The sequence below is a fragment of the Schistocerca nitens genome, chromosome 8 (genome assembly GCF_023898315.1).
Source record: "Schistocerca nitens isolate TAMUIC-IGC-003100 chromosome 8, iqSchNite1.1, whole genome shotgun sequence".
Lineage (NCBI taxonomy): Eukaryota > Metazoa > Arthropoda > Insecta > Orthoptera > Acrididae > Schistocerca > Schistocerca nitens.
In genome coordinates, this window is record NC_064621.1 from 125,939,462 (window position 1) to 125,966,821 (window position 27,360).

The 27,360-nt window shown below is 43.4% G+C and overlaps 1 protein-coding gene across 1 annotated transcript in view; it reads left to right on the forward strand.

Annotated features, from left to right (window-relative positions):
* The window catches only part of LOC126198854 (cholinesterase 1-like), a 178,623-nt gene extending 166,800 nt beyond the window's left edge, over positions 1-11,823 (forward strand). Inside the window, exon 11 of the mRNA XM_049935442.1 lies at positions 11,602-11,823. Within this exon, the coding sequence (XP_049791399.1) occupies positions 11,602-11,764 (163 nt within the window). The 3' untranslated portion in view covers positions 11,765-11,823. The remainder of the gene's footprint in view (positions 1-11,601) is intronic.
* Positions 11,824-27,360: the final 15,537 nt, after the last annotated feature.

Sequence of the window (27,360 nt, forward strand, 5' to 3'; positions counted from 1 at the left end):
GTGGACAAGCATTTTTAAACAGTTATAACATATGCAACACTTAGTACATGTTACTTATAGTATCGTGGCATCACGGGCATGGAAGAATGAGACGAGTAGAAGCACGGGCGCTCGAAACGTGGGCTACAAGCTCCTTCATGCAGGTTGGTAGAGAGCGATGCACGAGGGAATAGGGCTCCTTGTGCCTGGATACTGCAGTCAGCAAAATATAACGTGTACAAATGTCTCAACTGTAGAATTACATCATAGACAAGGTAGCACTGATACTGACGTCAGCAAAAGCCAAAAGAACTCTATGACAGTCTCTGCCTGGAACACGCATTCGTTACAGACACTAGACGCCATTTTGAAGGCTGCATATCACGACCCACCATCCATCGGAACTTCATGAAACTGTAGGCGCAGAAACGTGAATATTCCACGATGTCACACAACAAATTCTGCATTTTTCAACCGTGATTGGCCGAGTAAAAAGTGATGCATTACTTATTGAACGCTTCTCGTATTTTTGTAGTTAGATTCAGCGGCAGATGTGGTTATTGTCTGCCAGAAGTGTTGCAAATAGAAGTAGTAGCAAGGAAGTAATAAATTTAAACATATTGTTAGATGCAGTAACCTTTCACGCATCTGAGTGTTTCTGATGTCATATCTCCTGAACTAAGTGTCGTACAATGATGTTATTTTTCTGGTACATTCAATGATACATGTTAATCCTGTCTAGAAAATATGCCACGAATACAGTTTGCAGTAAAGGAGCAATAAATGAAGACGCCGTGCTTCATTTGGAGTTTTACTGCATGAATAGCGAAAATGTAGTAAGTGATTAACTTTTTTCCTTTTGTCTTTTGGTGGGGATCATTAGCGAGAAAAGTTACGTAAACATATGAAATTATATGTAAAGTTGGAAGTTTCTAAATGCTCTCATTCTCAGATATTGGGTCACTAGTGCATGGGTATCTCGCGTCGTGGCCTACATTGCCCTTTAATCCCCCACCCTCACCCCTTTGGCGGATGGATCGTTCTGTACCCCACAGTGATTCTTTTCAGACAGTAAATGATATGTGTACGAAGTTGGGTTGAAACTGGCCCAGTGGTTCAGTTCTTCTAATCTTCTGTTAGTCCATCTCATGCTCCACCCCCTCCTCTCTGTCTATGACCTGCTTCCCCCCTCTCTGTCCATCCCCCTCTTCATCCCCCACTATCCATATCCTCCATTCCCTCTTTCTGTCCACCTCCTCCATGTTTCGCCCTTGTCGATTCCATCACCTTCTCTCTCTGTCCATTTCCTCCTGCCCCTCCGTCTGCCTGTCTGCTCCTACTCCTTTTGACCATCTGCTTCTGCCCTATCTGTCCATGTCCTACTCCCTTGTAAGCCCATCCCCTCTACCACTATGTCCATCTACTCCTTCTTCTTCTTTCCATCCAGTTTCCTGCTGTTTCCTTTCTCTGGCCGCCTGCTCCTCTCCTCTTCGTTCATCTGTTCCTTCCCCCTCTGTCCCTCTCCTCCTCCCCTCTCTCTTTGCCCAGCTCCTCTCCCCTCTCTGTCCATATATTCTCCTCCATCGTCTCCTATCCACCTCTTCCTCTTCCCTTTCTCTGTCCATTGTCACCTTCTCCTGCCTCTGCCGCTCTCTTCCTCTCCCCTATCTGTGTCCATCTCCTCCTCTTTTCAAATTATCACCCCCACATGAACAGAAGGAAGTTGCTGATTCTTATTGTTGTTGTGATCTTCAGTCCTGAGACTGGTTTGATGCAGCTTTCCATGCTACTCTATCCTGAGCAAGCTTCTTCATCTCCCAGTACTTACCGCCACCTACATCCTTCTGAATCTGCTTAGTGTATTCATCTCTTGGTCATCCTCTACGATTTTTACCATCCACGCTGCCCTCAAATGCTAAATTTGCGATCCCTTGATGCCTCAGAACATGTCCTACCTTCTTGTCAAGCTGTGCCACAAACTCCTCTTCTCCTCAATTCTGTTCAATACCTCCTCATTAGTTACGTGATCTACCCATCTAATCTTCCGCATTCTGCTGTAGCACCACATTTCGAAAGCTTCTATTCTCTTCTTGTCCAAACTATTTATTGTCCATGTTTCACTTCCATACATGGCTACACTCCATACAAAAACTTTCAGAAACTACTTCCTGATACTTAAATCTATACTCGATGTCAACAAATTTCTCTTCTTCAGAAACGCTTTCTTTCCCATTGCCAGTCTACATTTTATATCCTCTCTACTTCGACCATCATCAGTTATTTTGCTCCTCAAATAGCAAAACTCTTTTAGTGCTTTAAGTGTCTCATTTCCTAATCTAATTCCATCAGCATCACCCAACTTAATTCGACTACATTCCAGTATCCTCGTTTTGCTTTTGTTGATGTTCATCTTATATCCTCCTTTCAAGACACTGTCCATTCCGTTCAGCTGCTCTTCTAAGTCCTTTGCTGTCTCTGAAAGAATTACAATGTCATCGGCGAACCTCAACGTTTTTATTTATTCTCCATGGATTTTAATACCTACTCCGAATTTTTCTTTTGTTTCCTTTACTGCTTGCTCAATATACAGATTGAATAACATCTGGGAGAGGCTACAACCCTGTCTCACTCCCTTCCCAACTGCTGCTTCCCTTTCATGCCCCTCGACTCTTATAACTGCTATCTGGTTTCTGTACAAATTGTAAATAGCCTTTCACTCCCTGTGTTTTACCCCTGCCACCTTAGAATTTGAAAGAGAGTATTCGTCGGTTCTTACCCCCACAGTATTTCCTTCCATACAGTAAGTGACATGTGTATCAAGTTGACTGAAATCGGTCCACTGCTTTAGGATGAGACGTGGAACACACATACATACATATGTACATATACCCAGTTTTGTAACATGGATGGATATATATGAGGAATTGTAAGTTAGGGCGCTGAACAGCAAGGTCATCAGTTCCCATATTTGCACCACATTTACGCGATTGTGGCAAAAATCTATTCAACAGTAACAGTACACTGGAAAATCAAATTGTATGCACACACAAGGACTGAAAAGACCGCCCTGAGATGGTGAGATTCATAAAAGAGCAACAATGTAGGTCAGAAAAAATACAGCAGAAGAACTATATAAAATTAACTACAGTATATAATACCAGCACAAACGACGGCCGGAGTGGCTGAGCGGTTCTAGGCGCTACAGTCTGGAACTGCGCGACTGCTACGGTCGCAGGTTCGAATCCTGCCTCGTGCATGGATGTGTGTGATGTCCTTAGGTTAGTTAGGTTTAAGTAGTTCTAAGTTCTAGGGGACTCATGACCACAGCAGTTAAGTCCCATAGTGCTCAGAGCCAACCAGCACAAACATGTTTAAAAAGGGAACAGATGACAGTGACAGTGATTTCAAAATAATTTGTGGACGAGCCACTCAGTGACACATCGAAATCCAACGCGCTTTATTCTGTGAAGAAATCTGGAAATGACACGAAATCTTAAAACATGAACCATACTCGCCCCAGTGTCAGTTAAAACAGAGGGGTGAGCGCATGGGAGACGTCCTCAGGCCATCAGCATATAAAACATTCATTTGAAATATGTCGTATTGACAGCTACGCCCCACTGAAGTGGAGGATGCTCGCGACGTGAGAGGAAGCAGTGGGCAGTGCCCCACTCTGAGCATTGTAAGAGCTGCTTCTTCAACACATCGTGGTCGGGTGGAGGTACGCCACAACCGCACTGAAGGTTTCGGTGACCGCAGCTTATTGCTCCACATTGCCAGCCACTGAGCCTCCCACCAACGCATCGTCTTCTGGGTCACATGTACGGTAACCTCCTGCAGGGGGGCCGAACACCGAGCAGGAGGAGGAAGGGAGCAAGCCTCCTTGGCATCCGCGTCAGGGAGTTCATTTCTCCAGGTCCCTGTGTGCCCTGGAACCCAGCAAAACATTATTTCTTTTTCCTGCCTTTGTAAGAGGAGGAGGGCGTCCTGCAATTACTGCACCATTCCATCCGCTGGATACATCTCACCAATAGCAAGAAGGGCACTTTGGTAATCGGAGTAGATGAAGAACTTCTTGCCACGCAGATATCTCATTTGCACCAGTGCCCTCAGGACAGCAAACAATTCCGCATAATAAACTGAAGACTGCTCTGGGGGCCATATCCTGATTACAAAGTCACAGAACAAGACCAACATCTACATCTACATCTAGATGGTTTCTCTGCAATTCACACTTAAGTGCCTGGCAGATTGTTCATCGAACCATTTTCATACTACTTCTCTACCATTTCACTCTCGAATGGCGCTCGGGAAAAAAGAACACCTAAATCTTTCCGTTCGAGCTCTGATTTATTTTATTATGGTGATCATTTCTCCCTACGTAGGTGGGTGTCAACAAAATATTTTCGCATTCGGAAGAGAAAGTTGGTGATTGAAATTTCGTAAATTGATCTCGCCGCACAGAAAACCGCTTTTGTTTCAGTTACTGCCACCTCTACTCGCGTATCATATCAGTGACACTCTCACCCCTATTGCTCGATAACACGAAACGAGCTGCCCTTTTTTGCATTTTTTGATGTCCTCCGTCAATTATACCTGGCAAGGATCCCATACCGCGCAGCAATATTCCACCAGAGGACGGACAAGTGTAATGTAGGCAGTCTCTTTAGTGGGTTTGTCTCATCTTCTAAGTGTTCTGCCAACAAAGCGCAATCTTAGTTTCACCTTCCCCACAATATTATGTGTGTTGTCTTTCCAATTTAACTTGCTCTTAATTGTAATTCATAGGTATTTAGTCGAATTGACAGCTCGTTTTATCATATACCCCAAATTTATCAGATTTCAAAAAATGGTTCAAATGGCTCTGAGCACTATGGGACTTAACATCTGAGGTCATCAGTCCCCTAGAACTTAGAACTAGTTAAATCTAACTAACCTAAGGACATCACACACAGCCACCCCGAGGCAGGATTCGAACCTACGACCGTAGTAGACGCGCTGTTCCGCACTGAAGCACCTAGAACCGCTCCTCCACCTCGGCCGGATATCGGATTTCTTTTAGTACCCATGTGGATGACCACGCACTTTTCTTTGTTCAGTGCCAACTGCCACTTTTCGCTCTATACAGAAATTTCTCTCGAGATCATTTTGTAATTGGAATTGATCGTCTGATGATTTTACTAGACGGTAAATTACAGCGTCATCTGCAACCAATCTAAGGGGGCTGCTCAGATTATCACCTACATCATTTATGTAAACCAGGAACAGCAGAGGTCCTATGACGCTACCTTGCAGAACGCCAGATCTGTTCTACTCGATGATTTACCGTCTATCACTACGAATTGTGACCTCTCTGAGAGGAAATCACGAATCCAGTCACACACTGAGACGATACTCCATATGCACGCAATTTAATAGTCGCTTGTGAGGAACTGTATCAAAAGCCTTCTGGAAATCCAGGAATATGGAATCTATCTGAGATCCCTTGTCGACAGCACTAATTACTTCATGGGAATAAAGAGCTAGCCGTGTTGCACAAGAACGATATTTTCTGAATCCTTGTTGGTTGTGTATCAATAAGTCATTTTCTTCAAGGTGATTCATAATGTTCTAGTACATTGTATGGTCCAAAATCCTACTGCAAATTAAGGTCAGTGATATGGGTCTGTAATTCAATAGGTTACTCCTATTTCCTTCCTTGGATATTGGTGTGATCATTGCTACTTTCCAGTCTTTAGGAGCAGACCTTTCGTCAAGTGAGCGGTTGTATATGATTGCCAAAAAAAGGTGCTATTGTGTCCGCATACTCTGAAAGGAACCTGACTGGTATACGATCTGCACCAGAAGAAGAGATAAAATCCCCCTGCTTAGATCCATCCATATAAACACTAACAAAATCCAAGTACCGGTGTAATATCTAGTTAATCTGGTGCACAGGTATTCCAAAATTTTGAGGTACAAAGACCTTCCATATCCAACAACGTGGCGTCCACATTCCTGGCAGGGTCGTATGAAGGCTTTATAGAGTTGGAGAAAACGTGCCCTGTCGGCTAACACATATAAGGATGTTCATAGCTTTGAGGCATCTTCTCTTCAGTTCTTTAAGGTGTGGCAACCACCTTAGCCTCTCACTTCCCTAAAACTGAGAATAGTAACCCAGATCTAAAACAGACGATTTAAAAAGTGTGCGGGAGCGATTAAAAACATACATAGGTTTCCCCAAAGAGAATTTGAAACCTAATATTAAAGATCATATCTCGAGCCGCGGGATTAACAAACTCAGTTGCCGTGGAGCAGTTGCAAGGTTTTAAGGGGCACAGAATATGGAGAGTCGTCTACAAAAAAGGAACATTGCACAGGATGCCTGGATGTAATACGTTAACGCCAATGGCGAACGCTGTTGCACTTAAAGCACTTCCTTGAAGGACGTCGTTCTCCTACTTATACCGGTCTGACAGGACATTTCCGACCACGTACCGAAAATACCTTTCTGACAGATAATACTTTATGTATGTTGGAGACACCATTCGTACAATTGCAACAAAATATTGCCTTCAGGAGCATCGTAGGTCTTTTCCGAATCAAAGAATACACCGAAGAGCTGTTGCTTACGGAGGAGAGCTTCTTGAATTGCCGCTGTAGCAGGGTCAGGCTATTGATTCCTCCTGAAACCACACTGGGAGCGACTGAGTAGTGATCTGGTTTCAAGAACCCACACTAGTCGCTGGTTGACCTTATGTTCCCGTCTTCTTCCTGCGTAGTTTGTCCGGCTAATACTACGATAAATAACTGAGTCAGTGCGATCCTTCCCTTTTTTAAAAATCGGGAGTTGGGACAGTCTACTGTTATCCCCATTTCATTAAAGAATTGAGGGAGGGCTGATGTGTGCCACTGCGCACTCACTAAGTTTGAACGAGGATGGACTGGGTGATTGGGGATTGAACGTCATTCATTACAAGAATACTGATTAGCCAATTATTTCAAAATACATCTTTCATTGAAACACAGATACGCATAAAATTCAAGACAATAATTACTTTTTTATGCTAGAGATAACAGCAGTTTGATTAAGAAGCAATAAGAGTATAGGAGCAGCCAGTTAAAACTTAAATTGAACAGAAAATCTCAAGAACTGCGCAAAAGGCTGACTAATAGACAAGTTCATTTTGGGAAGGGGCAAAACTCACCAAACAGGAATTATTATTAAATACTTCAAATAAGGCATTAAATTTTGAAAACAGTAAATGTACATTCGGGCATTAAATTGCCGTAGTAGCTCCGGAAGTGGTCGTGCCTAAACAACATCGGCTCTTACGTCACTGCGAATTGGGACACTTCACAACAGCCCGCCCCAGCCACTCAGATTATCTACCTCTAAAATACACATAAAATACAATTTTAAAAACAAGGGGGAAGGTACACATAGTCATGCAACAGTGGTATGCCAGTAAAGGAATCTATCGCTCCCTAAAAAAATAAAAAATCGGAACTGTTAAGAGTACTAAATGACAGTCGCAAACAGAACACTTCCTTTATTTAAGAAAAGCAACGGCTACAGGTAATTACTCAGTAAATACTTCCCGTGCAAACAGTGACAGACAAGTAGTGAAATTCAGAAGCTATTTACGAAGGCCATCAATAACCCAAGTTAAATTTATAAACCATCAAGTATATTAATAAAAACATATATCAAGATGAGGCATTAAATAAACAAAAAATAAACACATCAGAGGGACCTTCCACATGGGAGACTGAGCTTAGCCAAAACGATACGACAGGTTGTAGTCACAATAGTGACAGTTTGGCTCAGAAAAGTTCACGCAATAAATGCGATAAATAGGCAAGCACGCTCTAGGCACACACAGCCTGATACACACAGGCGGAATTACGTGACGTGATAACAGCGCTGGGAGAGACATGACATGGCAACTGAATTCTAGCGCATCATTCCAAAATTTGTCACACATCGGGGTGTTGCTTGCTTTTTTCCTCTGTATTTAACACTCTTCCTTCAAACACATCACAAACTGTACAACCTGATGTTTTCTGCCCATTCGTAATCTGCACCACTAAGTGGACTCCACCTGTCGGTATAGAGTAACCATTTTGCTTCCATGCATCCACATCTCAACAACTGACCTGCTGCCCAAAGGAAAATGAGCATTAGTGGGTTGCTGTTGCCACATGGACTTGGAGGTACTACCCAACCTAAAAACATATGACCTGTCCCCAGAGGAAAATGAGCATTAGTGGGTTGCTGTTGCCACATGGACTTGGAGGTACTACCCAACCTGAAAACATCCTACCCAACCTGAAAACATATGACCTGTAATAGGTATAATTATCAGTCTGCAAAAGACGTAAATGCTGATTTCATGGGTTGTCCAGAACACCGTCCTCAGTCACCAACAGAAGTATCTGCAGTTTACCCTTTACGCCCTGCATACACTGTACATAGGATATCCCAGAAAGAATCGCCAATATTAACGGAGATGACGTCCGCCGCCCATAGATGAGTTGTCAGCGCGACAGACTGTCAATCCTAAGGTCCCATGTTCGATTCCCGGCTGGGTCGGAGATTTTCTCCGTTCAGGGACTAGGTGTTGTGTTGTCTTAATTATCGTTATTTCATCCCCATCGATGCGTACGTCGCCGACGTGGCGTCAAATCGAAAGACTTGCACCCGGCGAACTGTCTACGTGACGGGAGGCCCTAGTCACATGACATTTACATTTTACGGATATGACAGGAACGATCATTCTAAGCAAAAGAAGTTAGCTTGAAAAAGTTTTTTGCCTTTATCTTTAAATTTTTTTATTTTCTTTGTTGGTTTAAAGATTTTATTTATTTCATTTATTTAGTGAAATTTATTAAGAAAAGTTAGTAAGCATGCGCTCTAAAAGGCCTTAAGAACTATGAGCACCTCTTCAATTTTGTTGCTGGGAAACAAATCTCTCCTATTCCAAGCTCTTTGCATTCCATATTTTGTGGGGGTAGTACGGGTTGAAACATAAAGTACTGTTTGTTAAACATTGTCTCTAAGACCCATACCTTCAGAGCTATGAATACTGGTTGAGCGGAAGAGATGTTCCACAGTAGCGAAGATGAGCAATTGATCATAGCTCTTAAGGTATACACTTCAAAATCGCCGTTTTGGTCCGTACTATCTCGTAGCTGCCAGTAGAAAAGGTTTGTTTCGCAGTATCGAAGATGAAGCAGTGCTCGTAGCTCCTTAGGAGTTTGTTTTTCAAGCCCGTGTTTACTAATGTTTTTTGCTTCGAATGATCACACCTGCCTTAGCCCTGAATATTGCCCCTTCCTCCTGGTACACCATGTATACGGTGGCCTTTCCAGATGAGTAGAAAACTGGATGACATAGAGAAGCTGATTTCCACAGAAACCGAGACGAACAGACCTGTCGCTATTTCATTGTAACTCACAAACGATAATTCGGAACGTAAAACTAATTTGCAGGAAAAGTAATCACATTATCACTATATCACGGAGCTACTTAATCTAAACGAAACAGACTTTTCGCAAAATGAATAAATATTTCAGCAACGAAGCAAGTACAAAACAGTCAGAAATTTTGCAAACACCGCACTTGCTGTGGGCTTGGCTGGTAGCCTTTCTCGATGAATGTCTTTCTAGAGCAAGTGGCATATCCTGGGACGTATTCATTGCATACTATCCACAGGAAACAGAAAGATTACCATGCAGCAGATTGTTCTGATATCGCGATGCTGTTGCCTGTCTGGTCACTGGCGCTTTCCGAATGTCATACTTACAAATGAAAAACATTGATGTTAGTTCTTGACTAAACTGTTGACCAAACAAAAACTTATTTATCTGCATATTAGTTACGCTTCCAGCAGGCGACATTTCTGTACACATAAAAAGTCACAATATAAAACGCCAGTTCGGCCATATCAACTAAAAAATCATCATGAAAATTATTGTTTCCATATTGGCGTGATGATACAGCAACCTTATTATTAGTATTACTTCGAAAAAAACAGCCATACGCTGCACAATGTTCTTTATTAACTTAACAACGACTTTATTGGCCCAGACAGGGCATCATCAGCTTATGTTAAAAAATCAAAAATATTCTACCAAAAAGCAACTGTCAAAGAAGGTATAATACCCAATAAAATGTACTAAAAAGCAACCTCATTCAGATGATGACAGGCATAGCATCACAGAACAGGACCTCGTGTGCAATCTGTAAAAACAGCCGTGCGCTAGAAAGGCACTGGAAGCACATTCATATGCGCTTCATTAATACAGTCGGGCCTCTGGCGCTGTTCTAGTGCACGGCTGAGTTTATACACTACTGGCCATTGAAATTGCTACACCAAGAAGAAATGCAGATGATAAACTGGTATTCATTGGATAGATATATTATACTAGAACTGACATGTGTTACATTTTCACGCAATTTGGGTGCATAGGTCCTGAGAAATCAGTACCCAGAACAACCACCTCAGGCCATAATAACAGCCTTGATACGCCTGGGCATTGAGTCCAACAGAGCTTGGATGGCGTATACAGGTACAGCTGCCCATGCAGCTTCAACACGATACCACAGTTCATTAGGAGTAGTGACTGGCGTATTGTGACGAGCCAGTTGCTGGACCACCATTGGCTAGACGTTTTCAATTGGTGAGAGATCTGGAGAATGTGTTGGCCAGGGCAGCAGTCGAACATTTTCTGTATCCAGAAAGGCCCGTACAGGACCTGCAACATGCGATCGTGCATTATCCTGCTGAGATGCAGGGTTTCGCAGGGATAGAATGAAGGGTAGAGACACGGGTCGTAACACATCTGAAATGTAACGTCCACTGTTCAAAGTGCCGTCAATGCGAACAAGAGGCAACTGAGACGTGTAACCAATGGCACCCCATACTACCACGCCGGGTGATACGCCAGTATGGCGATGACGAATACACGCTTCCAATGTCGCCAAACACGGATGCGACCTTCATGATGCTGTAAACAGAACCTAGATTCATCCGGAAAAATGATTACCCTCCTGAACCCACCGGTTCCATATTCTGCTAACAGTCATCGGATCTCGACCAACGCGAGCAGCAATGTCGCGATACGGTAAACCGCAATCGCGATAGGCTGCAGTCCGATCTTTATCAAAGTCGGAAACGTGATGGTACGCATTTCACCTCCTTACACGAGGCACCACAACAACCTTTCACCAAGCAACGCCGGTCAACTGCTGTTTGTGTATGAGAAATCGGTTGGAAACTTTCCTCATGTTAGCACGTTGTAGGTGTCGCCACCGGCGCCAACCTTGTGTGAATGCTCTAACAAGCTAATCATCTGCATATCACAGCATTTTCTTCCTGTCGGTTAAATTTCGCGTCTGTAGCACGTCATCTTCGTGGTGTAGCAATTTTTGTTGGCCAATAGCGTACATACATTCGAAGTATTTTGAATATTTTCTAGCGCATAAAATGTGTGGGAGCCGTCTTCAGATTTGCTTCAAGTTGCAACAGTGTAATTAAGGATGTTAAACACAGGCATAAAATTTCTGTTGTTCTTGTTGTCAGTGGAGGTACCCCTCTCAATAATTCAGTAACACGTCTGGCCGTGTGTCTACCTCAGGAACCCGACGCCGACGCCCGTGGGCGGCGTGACGTGGCAGCCGTACAGCAGCGACGCCGAGCGCAACTACCTGGTCATCGACGCGACCATGGCGGCCGCCCGGGACGTTTACGGCAGCAGGATGGACTTCATGCACTCGCTGCTGCCTCTCACCTGGCCCTGACGCCGCGTGGGACACTGTTGCTCCGGGACTGATCGACTGCATTCACTTGGAGCTCTTTCTCTCTGTCTCTCAGCAGCACTGTGCAAAACTGTTTTTCTTTCCACATAAATAAATAGTGTGTTGCCTCACTTGTCTATCACATATCACTCTTAGCTTTCCACACACCAGTTTGTTCGTTTTTATGGTACCTTGCCAGAAACAGTAAAAACGGAACCTTTATGGGATCACTTTGTTCTCTGTCTCTCTGTCTGTCAGAATGTTAAGACTCCGTTCCCTCAGACACGAGTACAGGTAACAAGTTGAAATACGGTCTACAGTGCCAAGGCAATGTAAAAAATTAAGCTTCTAGGTCAAGACAATCAGCAAACACTACCATTTTTTTTATATTCGCAGACTCACTCGTCAAAACCAGTAGGATACTTCCCATTGACCTAGAATTATGAAATTTGGCATGAAGCAAGGTTTCATGGTAGGCCTACAAGTAAACGGAAAAATACCAAAATTGTTGATTTGTAATTATGTCACATAAGAAATAATTTTTTGCCGTTACAAAGTTACATTGGATTCGTAGCCCGTCAAAAATCTCAGGAACGACTCGAGGGATTGTCATCAGGTTTCCAGTAATAAGTTGAGTGATTCACAAGGAAGGTTTTTATGTACAATTTATAAATATTTCGTGCTAATTGGCCGAGCTACGATGAACTAAAGTCTCGTGGCGCTGTGGAAACGATGCATTTGCCATCTAGCGGTGACAGGGGTAGAGCCATCTGACTACTGTGCATCACAGATCCATTACGAATATCTCATTCTACTTGAGAACTGTCACTGACGGTCTATGCTTACCATATATACAGCATCTGTAATGTTGCAGATCAAAGTAATGTTGGTAGTTGATGGAGGATTGCACTTCCACTGTTTGGAATGAGATTCCGATATCGAGTAAAATATCGGCAGAATCTTCTCACAGAACAATTGGACATTTGCGCACCAACAATAACCCTATTGCAAAGTGTACCGTCTTCCTCTTTGGAGATTTACGTCAGATCTTATCAGCAATTGCAACAGGGATAAGAGAGCAATCCGTAATTTCCAAGTAGCATATCAAGTTAATATAACTCCAAAATTAATAAAGTAAATAAAAAACTACAACAGTGATGCGAAATGACACACAATTTTTAATTTTAAAATTAAAACCTTCTCGAAAGTCTTGGAAATCCTAGGAAAAATATCTTTACAGTATCAACATAACAGGCAAAAATCGCCGAGATTCACAATTCCAGGGAGCGATGAACTATCTATCTACTTGGATACGTTTGTATGGAATTCTCTGAGCGTGGTTCCTGCTTGCATTGCATAACATTGAAATGTATATTCTGTTTTGAGGCTTAAAATTTACATAATGTCAAATAACATTTATTGTAGTGAAACAGATAGTAATAAATCTCAGAATCCCGTTACTACACTAAACAAAACGAGTAACTTCACTGGACAAAATATCGATCGCCCTGTTGCAAGGTGAAGACTGCCCACACGTTGCCAACGTTGTTTCGACAACGTTGAATCACTTACACAGCCTTCGTACTGTCCCGAACTCTCTCCACGTAATTTACATATTTTTTAGAGTCCTGGAGAACGACATTCGGAGCCGTTGAGCTGCCTTCGGACGAAGAGGAGCACACCTGGCTGCAATTATGGTTCCATAGATAACCACAAACATTTCCGCATTAAGACATTGACCGTCTTGCCGCACTGTGGGATAAATGTATTATCGGCTACGACGATTACTTTTGAAGTACTAAATAGTTTACTTACTTTTTCCTATCTGTCTCGTTTTCATTTGACTCCCCCTTACATCTTTTGTGTATTATTAATTCGGTGGGAACTTACCTCGCAGTCAACAAATTTTCGTTACACAGATGAAAACTGCCTAGATTACTGTGTTTAGACACGTCTTCGCAGTTTTGGTAGGCAGTACATGTTGAGAAAGCCGTCGACTTTTTACCTTGACACGCACAAATATTTGCACGCACGCACGCACACACACACACACACACACACACACACACACACACACACACACACTCACACTTGTCGCAATACAAGTTTGGTTCTGATAGTGTTATCCCAGGAACCAATTAACATAGTTCAAATCTTCTGCTTATAGCCAGGAATATCAAATACGTTTCTCCAGTTATAAATCAAATGTCGGAATTGAACGTAAGGCGATTACCCATGTCATTCGTAAAGAAACCGTTGTAATGTTTGTCTTAAGTGATGTAGGGAAATTACAGAAAATTTTAAACTGTATGGTTCCAATGGCTCTGGGCACTATGGGACTTAACTTCTGAGGTCATCAGTCCCCTAGAACTTAGAACTACTTAAACCTAACTAACCTAAGGACATCACACGTATCCGTGTGCGAGACAGGATTCGAACCTGCGACCGTAGCGGTCGCGCGGTTCCAGACTGTAGCGCCTAGAACCGCTCGGCCTCAACGGCCGGCTAAACTGGATATCTGGACTAATATCGTCACAAACGAGAATCGGATGCCTTGGCTATTGGAGACTTCGATAGATGCCAGCAGAAGAAATAAAATACCGAAAGGCTGCTTACAAGCATGATACCATGATGCAGCTTCATGGAAAATATTATCATTAAGTAAAATATAAATAAAAACGGTAAGTTGTGATGGTATCCCTGTCAATGCCAGAAATAAACTCGACAATTTCATTTCACGAACTTAATATTATTCGAAAGAACGAAGAAAGATGTGACTTAAATATCCCGTTGACAACTAGGACGTTCGCCCCATGTTCTGACTGGACAAGAATGACGTAGGGCACTGAGAATGCCCTTTCCGAAATAATCGTCCCAGTTTCTGTTATTATTTATACTGATAGCATACGAAGAGCATACAGTCTACATCCAGTACGACTACAGTGTTAACCACTGCGCCACCTACATGTGATAATATTAAAATTTTACTCAGCAAAAGTTAGTGTCTATTTTGCTAGACTCCAATGAGCTTTTGGATAGCTTCTGATTGTTTATAAAAACGTTAAATGTATCATACTTAATATAAATGTATCATACTTAATATAAAGGATTAGTGACTAACATTATTCGTGAGCAGATCAGTGAAATATGTGACTGAAATATACATGAATCAAAACTAAAAAAATGTCTTATATGCCCGGAAACAAATACAAAACAGACATTCTGCCCTTCGACAACTACCAGTCAGCTGTGATTGGAGGAGGCGCCCAGTGTAATTATCAATCACTGTACTCCATTCCGCCCTCCTCCTGAACGAAATAATCGTAAAAAAATAACTATGGGACACTATAATAAAGTTTTGACCTATGTAATAAATTAATGAACTCAATCTAACTGTTGTTGTTGTGGTCTTCAGTCCTGAGACTGGTTTGATGCAGCTCTCCATGCTACTATATCCTGTGCAAGTTTCTTCATCTCCCAGTACCTACTGCAGCCTACATCCTTCTGAATCTGCTTAGTGTATTCATCTCTTAATATAACTGTAGCAAGACGAATGAATTTTAGTTGAGCAGAACGCACTTTAATAGAGCAATGAAAAAATATAGGCATAACCTCGAACAATTCAACACTGGTGTACCTGAAACACACCTCTAATATTTCAGGAATAGTGAGTACATGTTAACGATCCGACTTGTAGCCAGTTCCGATGCAATGGGGGTTTCAAGTCAGTTTCTATGATTAAAGCAGTCAAGTATGTAACTGATCAAATACACGTCCACAGAATCCCGCACAGCGTCTCTTCAAGTAGCGACAGCGTGATGAGCTACCTCATTTCCTTCGAAATTCATACAACGAACGGGAAAACGTAATGTTCAAAATAGGGGATAATACTTGTGAGAGGAAAATTTAACTAAATTTAACAAGCGCAATTGTTAGATGAGTCAAAGGTAGCGTCTCTTAACATGCGAACATTTAATATTGGCAAGATAAAGGCTGTGTCAAATTCTACTTAGCTGTCATATACAGGGTCAATCACCTAAAACTAGCACGCAGATATTACAGAAATGGAAAATGCTACTGATGTGCTGTTTTCATAGAATGCATTAGTTGTCAGAGGCTCGTATTGTTAGCCGATCAACAGATTGCAATAATACTTAGAATCTATACTTTTTGAGCAAACATGCAATTCTTAAATGGAACAATGCCTATTAAGGCTAAAAGTTAAAAATTGGGTAAAGTACAGTGTTAGTGGTGGGTGTTGCAGGATTCTAGTGGTTGTTTACGGGATATATTTTGAAAAGTTCCCAAGCCGACACTTGTTCGCGTCGTTCTACCGGCGTAGTTGGTAGGTACAATGTTGTCATGTTAGCTTATAGAGTGCTTGTGTGTTCTCTGAGTACACTGCGATTTGCTAGTCAGTTAGTGTGTGACGGTCTAAGCAGTATGTTGTGAGTGGACGATGAGATTTACGAAAGCAGAAAAAGCCGAAGTGTTTATGGTGCATGGAGAGTGTAGGAATGTTGCAGTTCGTTCTTGTACGATGTATACAGCAAGATATCCCAATAGACGTCAACTATCTCGGCAGTTATTTATCAACCTCTTCAACCAGTTACGTGAACGTGGTAGCGTAACACCTAGACAACTAACAGAAGGAAACAAGAAACTTCAAAATGGCTGGTTCAAATGGCTCTGAGCACTATGGGACTCAACTTCTGAGGTCATTAGTCCCCTAGAACTTAGAACTAGTTAAACATAACTAACCTAAAGACATCACACACATCCATGCCCGAGGCAGGATTCGAACCTGCGACCGTAGCGGTCTCGCGGTTCCAGACTGCAGCGCCTAGAACCGCACGTCCACTTACGGCCGGCAAACTTCAAAAGAGGGGGAATGTAACGCTCTTGTTACTGATGCAGTTGATCGGCACGTTAGCTCCCACGCAATCGCACGAGGAAGTGGCATGAGTCTGCCAGATGTACTACACATTCTCAATCGACAGAGGTTCCATCACTATCACATCTCTCCCCATCAAGAGCTGCATGGAAACGGTGGTGAGGATCGTGTTAACTTCTGTACACGGGCACTGAGACAGGATACTCCAGACGTATCATGTATCTTGTATAGTGATGAAGCCACATTTACCAACAATGGGCAGGTAAACCGCCGGAACAAGCACTGTTGGTCTGTTGACTATCCCCATTGGTTTCGTCAGGAGGAACGTCATCGTCCATCGAGTGTAAACGTGTGGTGTGGGATAGTGAACCACCAGTTCATTGGACGTTTTTCATAGACGGAACACTGAAAGCGTACAAGTTCTGCAGCCTCCTAAGAGACCATCTTCCACGGATGCTAGAGGGCGTTCCTCTGCGGACTAGGATGAACCTGGGGTATTAACAAAATGGCTGTCCAGCCCATAGTGCAAGAAGTACCACAGCATGTCTTCACAAATTGTTTCCAAATCGTTGGATTGGACGCAGCGGACCTGTACCTTCGCCAGCCCATTCTCCGAATTTAACTCCTGTAGAGATTTTTTTTTTTTTTTTTTTTTTTTTTTTGTGGGGATGGCTGAAAGACGTTCTCTACAAGGACATAGCAGTTACTCCGATGATATGAAGCGACATATTACTGCAGCCTCTCGGACATCACTGCTGAAACGTTAGTACGTTTGCAGCAGTCGTTTCATACCAGACTGGAAGCGTGTATTGCCGCTGACAGTGGTCATTTCCAACACAGTCAGCGACGGTCAGTTGTCTCGTTACTGGTCAGACTCCACATGACTAGTGTATGCTCTTGTGTCGTTCAGGTATTATACAAGGGTCAGTTTGGGAACTTTTCAAAATACGGTATCTCATAGACGACTCGCATTAGAATCTTGCAACAAACACCACTGACATTCTAATGTACCCTACTTTTAGTTTTTTGACGTCAGTGTCTTGAAAGGAGGATATAAGATGAACATCAACAAAAGAAAAACGAGGATAATGGAATGTAGTCGAATTAAGTCGGGTGATGCTGAGGGAATTAGATTAGGAAATGAGAAACTTAAAGTAGTGAAGGAGTTTTGCTATTTGGGGAGTAAAATAACTGATGATGATCGAAGTAGAGGGGATATAAAATGAAGACTGGCAATGGCATGGAAAGCGTTTCTGAAGAAGAGAAATTTGTTAACATCGAGTATAGATTTAAGTGTCAGGAAGTCGTTTCTGAAAGTATTTGTATAGAATGTAGCCATGTATGGAAGTGAAACATGGACGATAAATAGTTTGGACAAGAAGAGAATAGAAGCTTTCGAAATGTGGTGCTACAGAAGAATGCTGAAGGTTAGATGGGTAGATCACATAACTAACGAGGAGGTATTCAATAGAATTGGGGAGAAGAGGAGTTTGTGGCACAACATGATAGGAAGGGACCGGTTGATAGGACATGTTCTGAGACATCAAGGGATCACCAATTTAGTATTGGAAGGCAGTGTGGAGGGTAAAAATCGTAGAGGGAGACCAAGAGATGAATACACTAAGCAGATTCAGAAGGATGTAGGTTGCAGTAAGTACTGGGAGATGAAGAAGCTTGCACAGGATAGAGTAGCATGGAGAGCGGCATCAAACCAGTCTCAGGACTGAAGACCACAACAACAACAACAACAGGTCTTTTTCATTTGAAAAAGTATTTTGGCACAAAAATACACTTTCTAAGTACTATTACAATCTGTTGATTGGCTAACAACACGAGCCCCTGACTAACAATCCATTCTGTGAAAGCCGCACATCAATAGCACTTTCCATTTCCGCAGTATTTACAGAGAAATTTTTAGGTGATTACCCCATATAGGATCAGACAAGTTAAATGAGGACTACTTAAGCTTAACATTACGTAAATAATACAGTGTTAAGGAAACAGAGAAACACATGACTTCAAAGCATTATAAATACATGTGATGTAAGACATAATACAAATCCCGTTCTATTTACAATACAAAATATTTAAAGAGCTAAACTGAATGGAAGCGGGAATGAAGTTGGTTTCTGTACCACCCTGTTGCGAACTGATTTTACCAACTGATCTCATGACACAAAGACTTACCAGCAACACGAAGAGTATAAGGCACTGATACCAATTTCGCTCCATATACACTCCTGGAAATGGAAAAAAGAACACATTGACACCGGTGTGTCAGACCCACCATACTTGCTCCGGACACTGCGAGAGGGCTGTACAAGCAATGGTTCAAATGGCTCTGAGCACTATGGGACTCAACTGCTGAGGTCGTTAGTCCCCTAGAACTTAGAACTAGTGAAACCTAACTAACCTAAGGACATCACAAACATCCATGCCCGAGGCAGGATTCGAACCTGCGACCGTAGCGGTCTTGCGGTTCCAGACTGCATGTACAAGCAATGATCACACGCACGGTACAGCGGACACACCAGGAACCGCGGTGTTGGCCGTCGAATGGCGCTACCTGCGCAGCATTTGTGCACCGCCGCCGTCAGTGTCAGCCAGTTTGCCGTGGCATACGGAGCTCCACCGCAGTCTTTAACACTGGTAGCATGCCGCGACAGCGTGGACGTGAACCGTATGTGCAGTTGACGGACTTTGAGCGAGGGCGTATAGTGGGCATGCGGGAGGCCGGGTGGACGTACCGCCGAATTGCTCAACACGTGGGGCGTGAGGTCTCCACAGTACATCGATGTTGTCGCCAGTGGTCGGCGGAAGGTGCACGTGCCCGTCGACCTGGGACCGGACCGCAGCGACGCACGGATGCACGCCAAGACCGTAGGATCCTACGCAGTGCCGTAGGGGACCGCACCGCCACTTCCCAGCAAATTAGGGACACTGTTGCTCCTGGGGTAACGGCGAGGACCATTCGCAACCGTCTCCATGAAGCTGGGCTACGGTCCCGCACACCGTTAGGCCGTCTTCCGCTCACGCCCCAACATCGTGCAGCCCGCCTCCAGTGGTGTCGCGACAGGCGTGAATGGAGGGACGAATGGAGACGTGTCGTCTTCAGCGATGAGAGTCGCTTCTGCCTTGGTGCCAATGATGGTCGTATGCGTGTTTGGCGCCGTGCAGGTGAGCGCCACAATCAGGACTGCATACGACCGAGGCACACAGGGCCAACACCCGGCATCATGGTGTGGGGAGCGATCTCCTACACTGGCCGTACACCACTGGTGATCGTCGAGGGGACACTGAATAGTGCAAGGTACATCCAAACCGTCATCGAACCCATCGTTCTACCATTCCTAGACCGGCAAGGGAACTTGCTGTTCCAACAGGACAATGCACGTCCGCATGTATCCCGTGCCACCCAACGTGCTCTAGAAGGTGTAAGTCAACTACCCTGGCCAGCAAGATCTCCGGATCTGTCCCCCATTGAGCATGTTTGGGACTGGATGAAGCGTCGTCTCACGCGGTCTGCACGTCCAGCACGAACGCTGGTCCAACTGAGGCGCCAGGTGGAAATGGCATGGCAAGCCGTTCCACAGGACTACATCCAGCATCTCTACGATCGTCTCCATGGGAGAATAGCAGCCTGCATTGCTGCGAAAGGTGGATATACACTGTACTAGTGCCGACATTGTGCATGCTCTGTTGCCTGTGTCTATGTGCCTGTGGTTCTGTCAGTGTGATCATGTGATGTATCTGACCCCAGGAATGTGTCAATAAAGTTTCCCCTTCCTGGGACAATGAATTCACGGTGTTCTTATTTCAATTTCCAGGAGTGTATCAGTAAAACTTAACACATGAAACGCATATCCCTCATGAGCGCTTAACAAACTCGCTTTGCTGATAGGCGAAAGTGGTTTCGTTGATCTGTTTGCTAGAATGTCATACTTCTCCCCTCCTCTTTCCTTATGATGTTATCAATGACATCATGCATTGTTACCAGATTCCCCCTCCCTCTTCTCTCTGACGCCACAGAAAAATTTCCCTGTGTGTAAAATGGTAGGAAGTTCAAAAATTCGTGGAATATTCAAATCAGCCCGATAGTGCTAGGGGAATTTCCTCCAATTGTATGATGTCACTAAATTATCCTAAGTTTAAAATGACAGGGAATTCAAAAAATCCAAGATGAAGCATTGTCCTGTCAGTCCAAAATACGACATATTCAAGATAGTGATCCAAGATAGCTGACCTGAAGATACTGTCAGAGTTTTGGGATTTGTCCAGCCCTATGATGTCACATTCCAAGATGGTAGGCTTGAGGATACTGGCACAGCCTACATGGTTGTGATTTTTCCATCTCAGTGGCACAACCTATATGGTTGCCATGTCACCTGCTTTCGAAATATAGAATCCAATTCTAAGAATTAATTGATAAGATATTCAAAAAGCATAGGTTTTCCCTGATGCTACAGTTCAGTTATGCTAAGTTGAAAACAGTATAGCCTGCGTGTTTTAATAATTCCCCCATCCGTCTTACACGTTTAATCACCCAGTTACAAGCCCACTCATGCAATTTAAATCATTTTCACTGAAGTATGGAACAAAAGACCTGACTTGTTCTAATTGAAGTCCACTTATCCTATGCTCATACATAATGTGTAAGCATTTACAACACTGTAGGAATATTAGGTCTTTATTTAAACCAAAATGCTAGAGAGTCTAATCCACAGGCACTGAAAACTCAGATCGTCACCTATTTATCACCTGTGAGGTCCATGTTACCAGCCACATCATACCACTGCATCAGCCGCTGCCTATGCTGCTGGCAGAGAGGTCCCCTCACATTTTGGTCTGATTATACAGTTACAGAATACAGTTTGCAGTTGATGTACTTTAACCACAGTTAACATAGGATATTTACATATCCTTGTGAGGCATAATAGCAAACAAAATACAATCTTCTGAATATTGCCATCAGCAGTGAAACTAAACCTTGCGTGGAGACAATGTATATAAACTAACAAACATAATGTGCACTCTAACCAGCATAAATAGTATGCTCTCACACACAAGGTGTGTAAACAATATAACTTGCTCATATAATATGCAAAACAAACTAGCTCACACAGATCGTGTACAATCTATCTTACGTAGACAATATATCTGTCAGGCAAACACACATGCTCTGTCATATACACTTACAGATACATAAATATATACTCCTAAGCAAATGCTATGATAAGCTGATCGTACAGTTCCACAAACATACACACATTTCCACTACATATACAACACAAACATACATGCTTATGCCATATCATTCAAGTGCGCATATTATAGAGTTCCAATACCAGCCACGCGAATGACACACTCCTCATCATGTCCTGAAGACAGAATCTTAACTGTGATACAGTATGCACTTCATGTCTTTGGTAATGAATACTGACTTGATGCACCATACGTGGAGGGAGCCAGCACCCTTGCTATGGCACTTCAAGCGATTTTCAACCACAGCTGCCACTCAGATTGCACACCACACATCCTTAGCATATCTAAGGGTATCACCTGCAACCATGCGGTACGCATACAACCCATCTGCATTGTCATTCGTCAAGCCAAAAACATTGTTGTCAGTCATCTTTATGCCATAAGGATTAACAGATTCATATCTAGATGTGTTGAAGGCATCGGAGTGTGGAGTTATTATTTCATATGGATTGAAACCCTTCACCCAATACAAAATGCTGTCTGTGACCCTATGAAATTACTTTGGGCGAGCAAAAGAACATTTTATAAGCTCCTACTGGAACAGGTATGTGTAGAATTTAGATAGGTGTAATATATATAGGGTGGTCCATTGATAGTGACCGGACCAAATATCTCACGAAATAAGCATCAAACGAAAAAACTACAAAGAACGAAAATTGTCTAGCTTGAAGGGGGCAACCAGATGTCGCTATGGTTGGCCCGCCAGATGGCGCTGCCATTGCTCAAACGGATATCAAATGCGTTTTTTAAATAGGTACCCCAATATTTATTACACATTCGTGTAGTGCGTAAAGAAATATGAACGTTTTAGTTGAACCACTTTTTTCGCTTTGTGATAGATGGCGCTGTAATAGTCACAAACGTATAAGCACGTGGTATCACGCAACATTCCGTCCGTGCTGACGGTATTTGCTTCGTGATACATTACCGTGTTAAAATGGACCGTTTACCAATTGCGGAAGAGGTCGATATCGTGTTGATAAATTTGCTATTGTGATCAAAATGCCCAACGGGCGTGTGCTATGTATGCTGTTCGGTATCCTGGACAACATCATCCAAATGTCCGGATAGTTATGTTATTTAAGGAAACGGAAGTGTTCAGCCACATGTGAAACGTCAACCACGACCTGCAACAAATGATGATGCCCAAGTAGGTGTTTTAGCTGCTGTCGCAGCTAAAGTGCACATCAGTAGCAGACAAATTGCGCGAGAATCGGGAATCTCAAAAACGTCGGTGTTGAGAATGCTACATCAACATCAATTGCACCCGTACCATATCTGTATGCACCAGGAACTGCATGGCGACGACTTTGAACGTCGTGTACAGTTCTGCCACTGGGCTCAAGAGAAATTACGGGACGAAGACAGATTTTTTGCACTCGTTCTATTTGGCGACGAAGCGTCATTCACCAACAGCGGTAACGTAAACCGGCATAATATGCACTATTGGGCAAAGGAAAATCCACGATGGCTGCGACAAGTGGAACATCAGCGATCTTGGCGGGTTAATGTATGGTGCGGAATTATAGGAGGAAGGATAATTGGCCCTCATTTTATCGATGGCAGTCTAAATGGTGCAATGTATGCTGATTTCCTACGTAATGTTCTACCGATGTTACTATAAGATGTTTCACTGCGTGACAGAATGATGGATGTCCGGCACATAGCTCGCGTGCGGATGAAGCGGTATTGAATAGCATATTTTCTGACAGGTGGATTGGTCGTCGAAGCACCTTACCATGGTGAACACGTTCACCACATCTGACGTCCCCGGATTTCTTTTTGTGGGAAAAGTTGAAGGATATTTGCTATCGTGATCCACCGACAACGCCTGACAGCATGCGTCTTCGCATTGTCAATGCATATGTGAACATTGCGGAAGGCGAACTACTCGGTGTTGAGAGGAATGTCGTTACACGTATTGCCAAATGCATTGAGGTTGACGGACATCATTTTGAGCATTTATTGCGTTAATGTGGTATTTACAGGTAATCACGCTGTAACAGCATGCTTTCTCAGACTGATAAGTTCACAGAGGTACATGTATCACATTGGAACAACCGAAATCAAATGTTCAGACGTACCTACGTTCTGTATTTTAATTTAAGAAACCTGCCTGTTACCACCTGTTCGTCTAAATTTTTTTCTTTATGTACTACAAGAATATGTAATAAAAAATGGGGGTTCTTATTTAAGAAAAAAGAACGCAGTGGATATCTGTTTGAACTATGGCAGCGCCATCTAGCAGGCCAACCATAACGCCATCTGGTTTCCCCCTTCAAGATGGACAAGTTTCATTCTTTGTAGTTTTTTCGTTTCACGCTTATTTCGTGAGATTTTTGGCCTGGTCACGATCAATGGACCACTCTGTATATACCTACATTGCCGGCCGGTGTGGCCGAGCGGTTCTAGGCGCTACAGTCTGGAACCGCGTGATCGCTACGGTCGCAGGTTCGAATCCTGCCTCGGACATGGATGTCTGTGGTGTCTTTCAGTTAGTTAGGTTTAAGTAGTTCTAAGTTCTAGGGGACTGATGACCTCAGAAATTAAGTCTTACAGTGCTCAGAGCCATTTTTCTTATACCTACATAAACAAGTAATGGGAACTCTACTTCATGACGTCCAGAATGACGAATTTTTTATTGAATACTGTGACTCATTTAAAATCTGACCTATTGACCTCAAAAAACTAAAAGTAGGGTAAATTAGAATGTCAGTGGTGTTTGTTGCAGTATTCTAGTGCGAGTCGTCTATGAGATATCGTATTTTGAAAAGTTCCCACACTGACCCTGGTACAGTACCTGTGGCAGACACACTAAAGAACATACAAGTGCACACACTAGTCGTGTGGAGTCTGACCAGTAACGAGACAATTGACTGTCACTGGTTGTGTTGAAAATGACCACTGTCAACGGCAATACACGCTTCCAGTCTGGTATCCTGGGGGATAAAGCTCCTCCAGTGGGTGACAAGGTGAATTTCGCAGTGGCCTCTAACATTCCACATAGTTTTCCTGAAACATGCATTACTCATATATATTTATAAAAAAATTTCTGAAATAAACACATCAGGAAACTTAACATGTGGTGTTTACATCAATGTATTCTTCAACTAGGGATGCTGATTGAATGAAACAGTGTGGGTGACTCTATGCAGTTTCAACGCTAACTTGAGGCATTGCTGAATATTTCGAAATATACTAACGCAAAAAATGATCGTAACACGAAGAAGATATTGCACAACATAAACAAAAGTCGGTCATCGTCCTACTATGAGGATGCAAATCAGGTTTTCTTAAATCCACGTTCGTGAGCGTTAGTTACCTTTGAGACTGCACATTGTGAATTGATGTTAGAGGATGCGTTTAAGGCTACAAAGACGCCATTGTCGACACCTCACTGAGTTTAAACGAGGTCGTGTAATAGGACTATGAGAAGCTGTATGTTCCTTCTACGATATTGTAGAGAAACTTGACAAGAATGTAGCCACTGTACATGGCTGCTGGCACCAGTTGTCACGAAAGTCTATGGCCGCAAGAAGACTAGGCTCTGGATGGCCACGTGGCAGTACCTAGAAAGAAGGCCACGTTGCACTACCTAAAAGGAAGACCATCGTGTTCGGTGTATGGCTCTGGCGGATTGTACTTCATCTGCATCAGCAATCTGAGCAGCAGTTGGCACCACACTAACACAACGAATTGTTAAAAATCGTTTACTTCAAGGACAGTTCAGAGCCAGATACCCTGTAGCATGTATTCCATTGACCCCAAACCACCACCATTTTCGACTTCGGTAGTGTCAAGCGAGAGTTCACTGGAGGGCAGTGTGGAGGTCTGTTGTGTTTTCTGATGAAAGCTGGTTCTGCCTCTGTGCCAGTGATGTCCATGTGCCGGTTAGGCGGAGGCCAGCTGAGGACCTGCAACCGACCTGGACTTATGCTCTGGGAATCGATTTCGTACAACAGCAGGAGCACTCTCATGGTTATAACTTGGACAGGATTTGTGATTGGTGTAAAGAATGGCAGCTAACTCTAAATATAGATAAATGTAAATTAATGCAGATAAATAGGAAAAAGAATCCTGTAATGTCTGAATACGCCATTAGTAGTGTAGCGCTTGACGCAGTCACGTCGATTAAATATTTGGGCGTAACATTGCAGAGCGACATGAAGTGGGACAAGCATGTAATGGCAGTTGTGGGGAAGGCGGATGTTCGTCTTGGTAGAATTTTGGGAAGATGTGGTTCATCTGTAAAGGAGACCGCTTATAGAACGCTGGTGCGACCTATTCTTAAGTACTGATCGAGCGTTCGGGATCCCTATCAGGTCGGATTGAGGGAGGACATAGAAGCATTTCAGAGGCGGGCTGCTAGATTTGTTACTGGTAGGTTTGATCATCACGCGAGTGTTAAGCAAATGCTTCAGGAACTCGGGTGGGAGTCTCTAGAGGAAAGGAGGCTTTCTTTTCGTGAATCACTACTGAGGAAATTTAGAGAACCAGCATTTGATGCTGACTGCAGTACAATTTTACTGCCGCCAACTTATATTTCGCGAAAAGACCACAAAGATAAGATAAGAGAGATTAGGGCTCGTACAGAGGCATATAGGCAGTCATTTTTCCCTCCCCTCGTTCTGTTTGGGATTTGAACACTGAGAGAAGATGCTAGTTGAGGTATGAGGTACCGTCCGCCACGCACCGTATGGTGGATTGCGGAGTATGTATGTAGATGTAGATGTAGATAACACGTACCCTGACTGAAAATGTGTTCGTCAGTCTGCTTATTCGACCTGTTGTGCTGCCATTCATGTGTAGACTGTGTGATCAAAAGTATCCGGACGCCTGTCTGAAATGACTTACAAGTTCGTGGTACCCTCCATCGGTAATGCTGGAATTCAATATGGTGTTGGCCCACCCTTAGCCTTGATGACAGCTTCCACTCTCGCTGGCAGGTACTGGAAGGTTTCTTGGCGAATGGCAGCCCATTCTTCACAGAGTGCCTCAGTGAGGAGAGGTATCTGTCAGTCGGTGAGGCCTGGCACGAAGTCGGCGTTCCGAAACATACCAAAGGTGTTCTACAGGATTCAGGCCAGGACTCCGTGGAGGCCATTCCATTACAGGGTTGTTGTCGTCGTGTAACCACTTCGCCACAGACCGTGCATTACGAACAGGTGCTCGATCGTGATGAAAGATTCAATCGCCATCCCCAAATTGCTCTTCAACAGTGGGAAGTAAGAAGGTGCTTAAACCATCAGTGTAGGCCTGTGCTGTGATAGCGCCACGCAAAACAACAAGGGGTGCAAGCCCCCTCAATGAAAAACACGACCACACCGTAACACCACCACCTCCGAATTTTAATGTTGGCGCGACACACGCTGGCAGATGACATTCACCGGGCATTCGCCATTCCCACACACTGCCACCGGATCGCCACATTGTGTACCGTGAT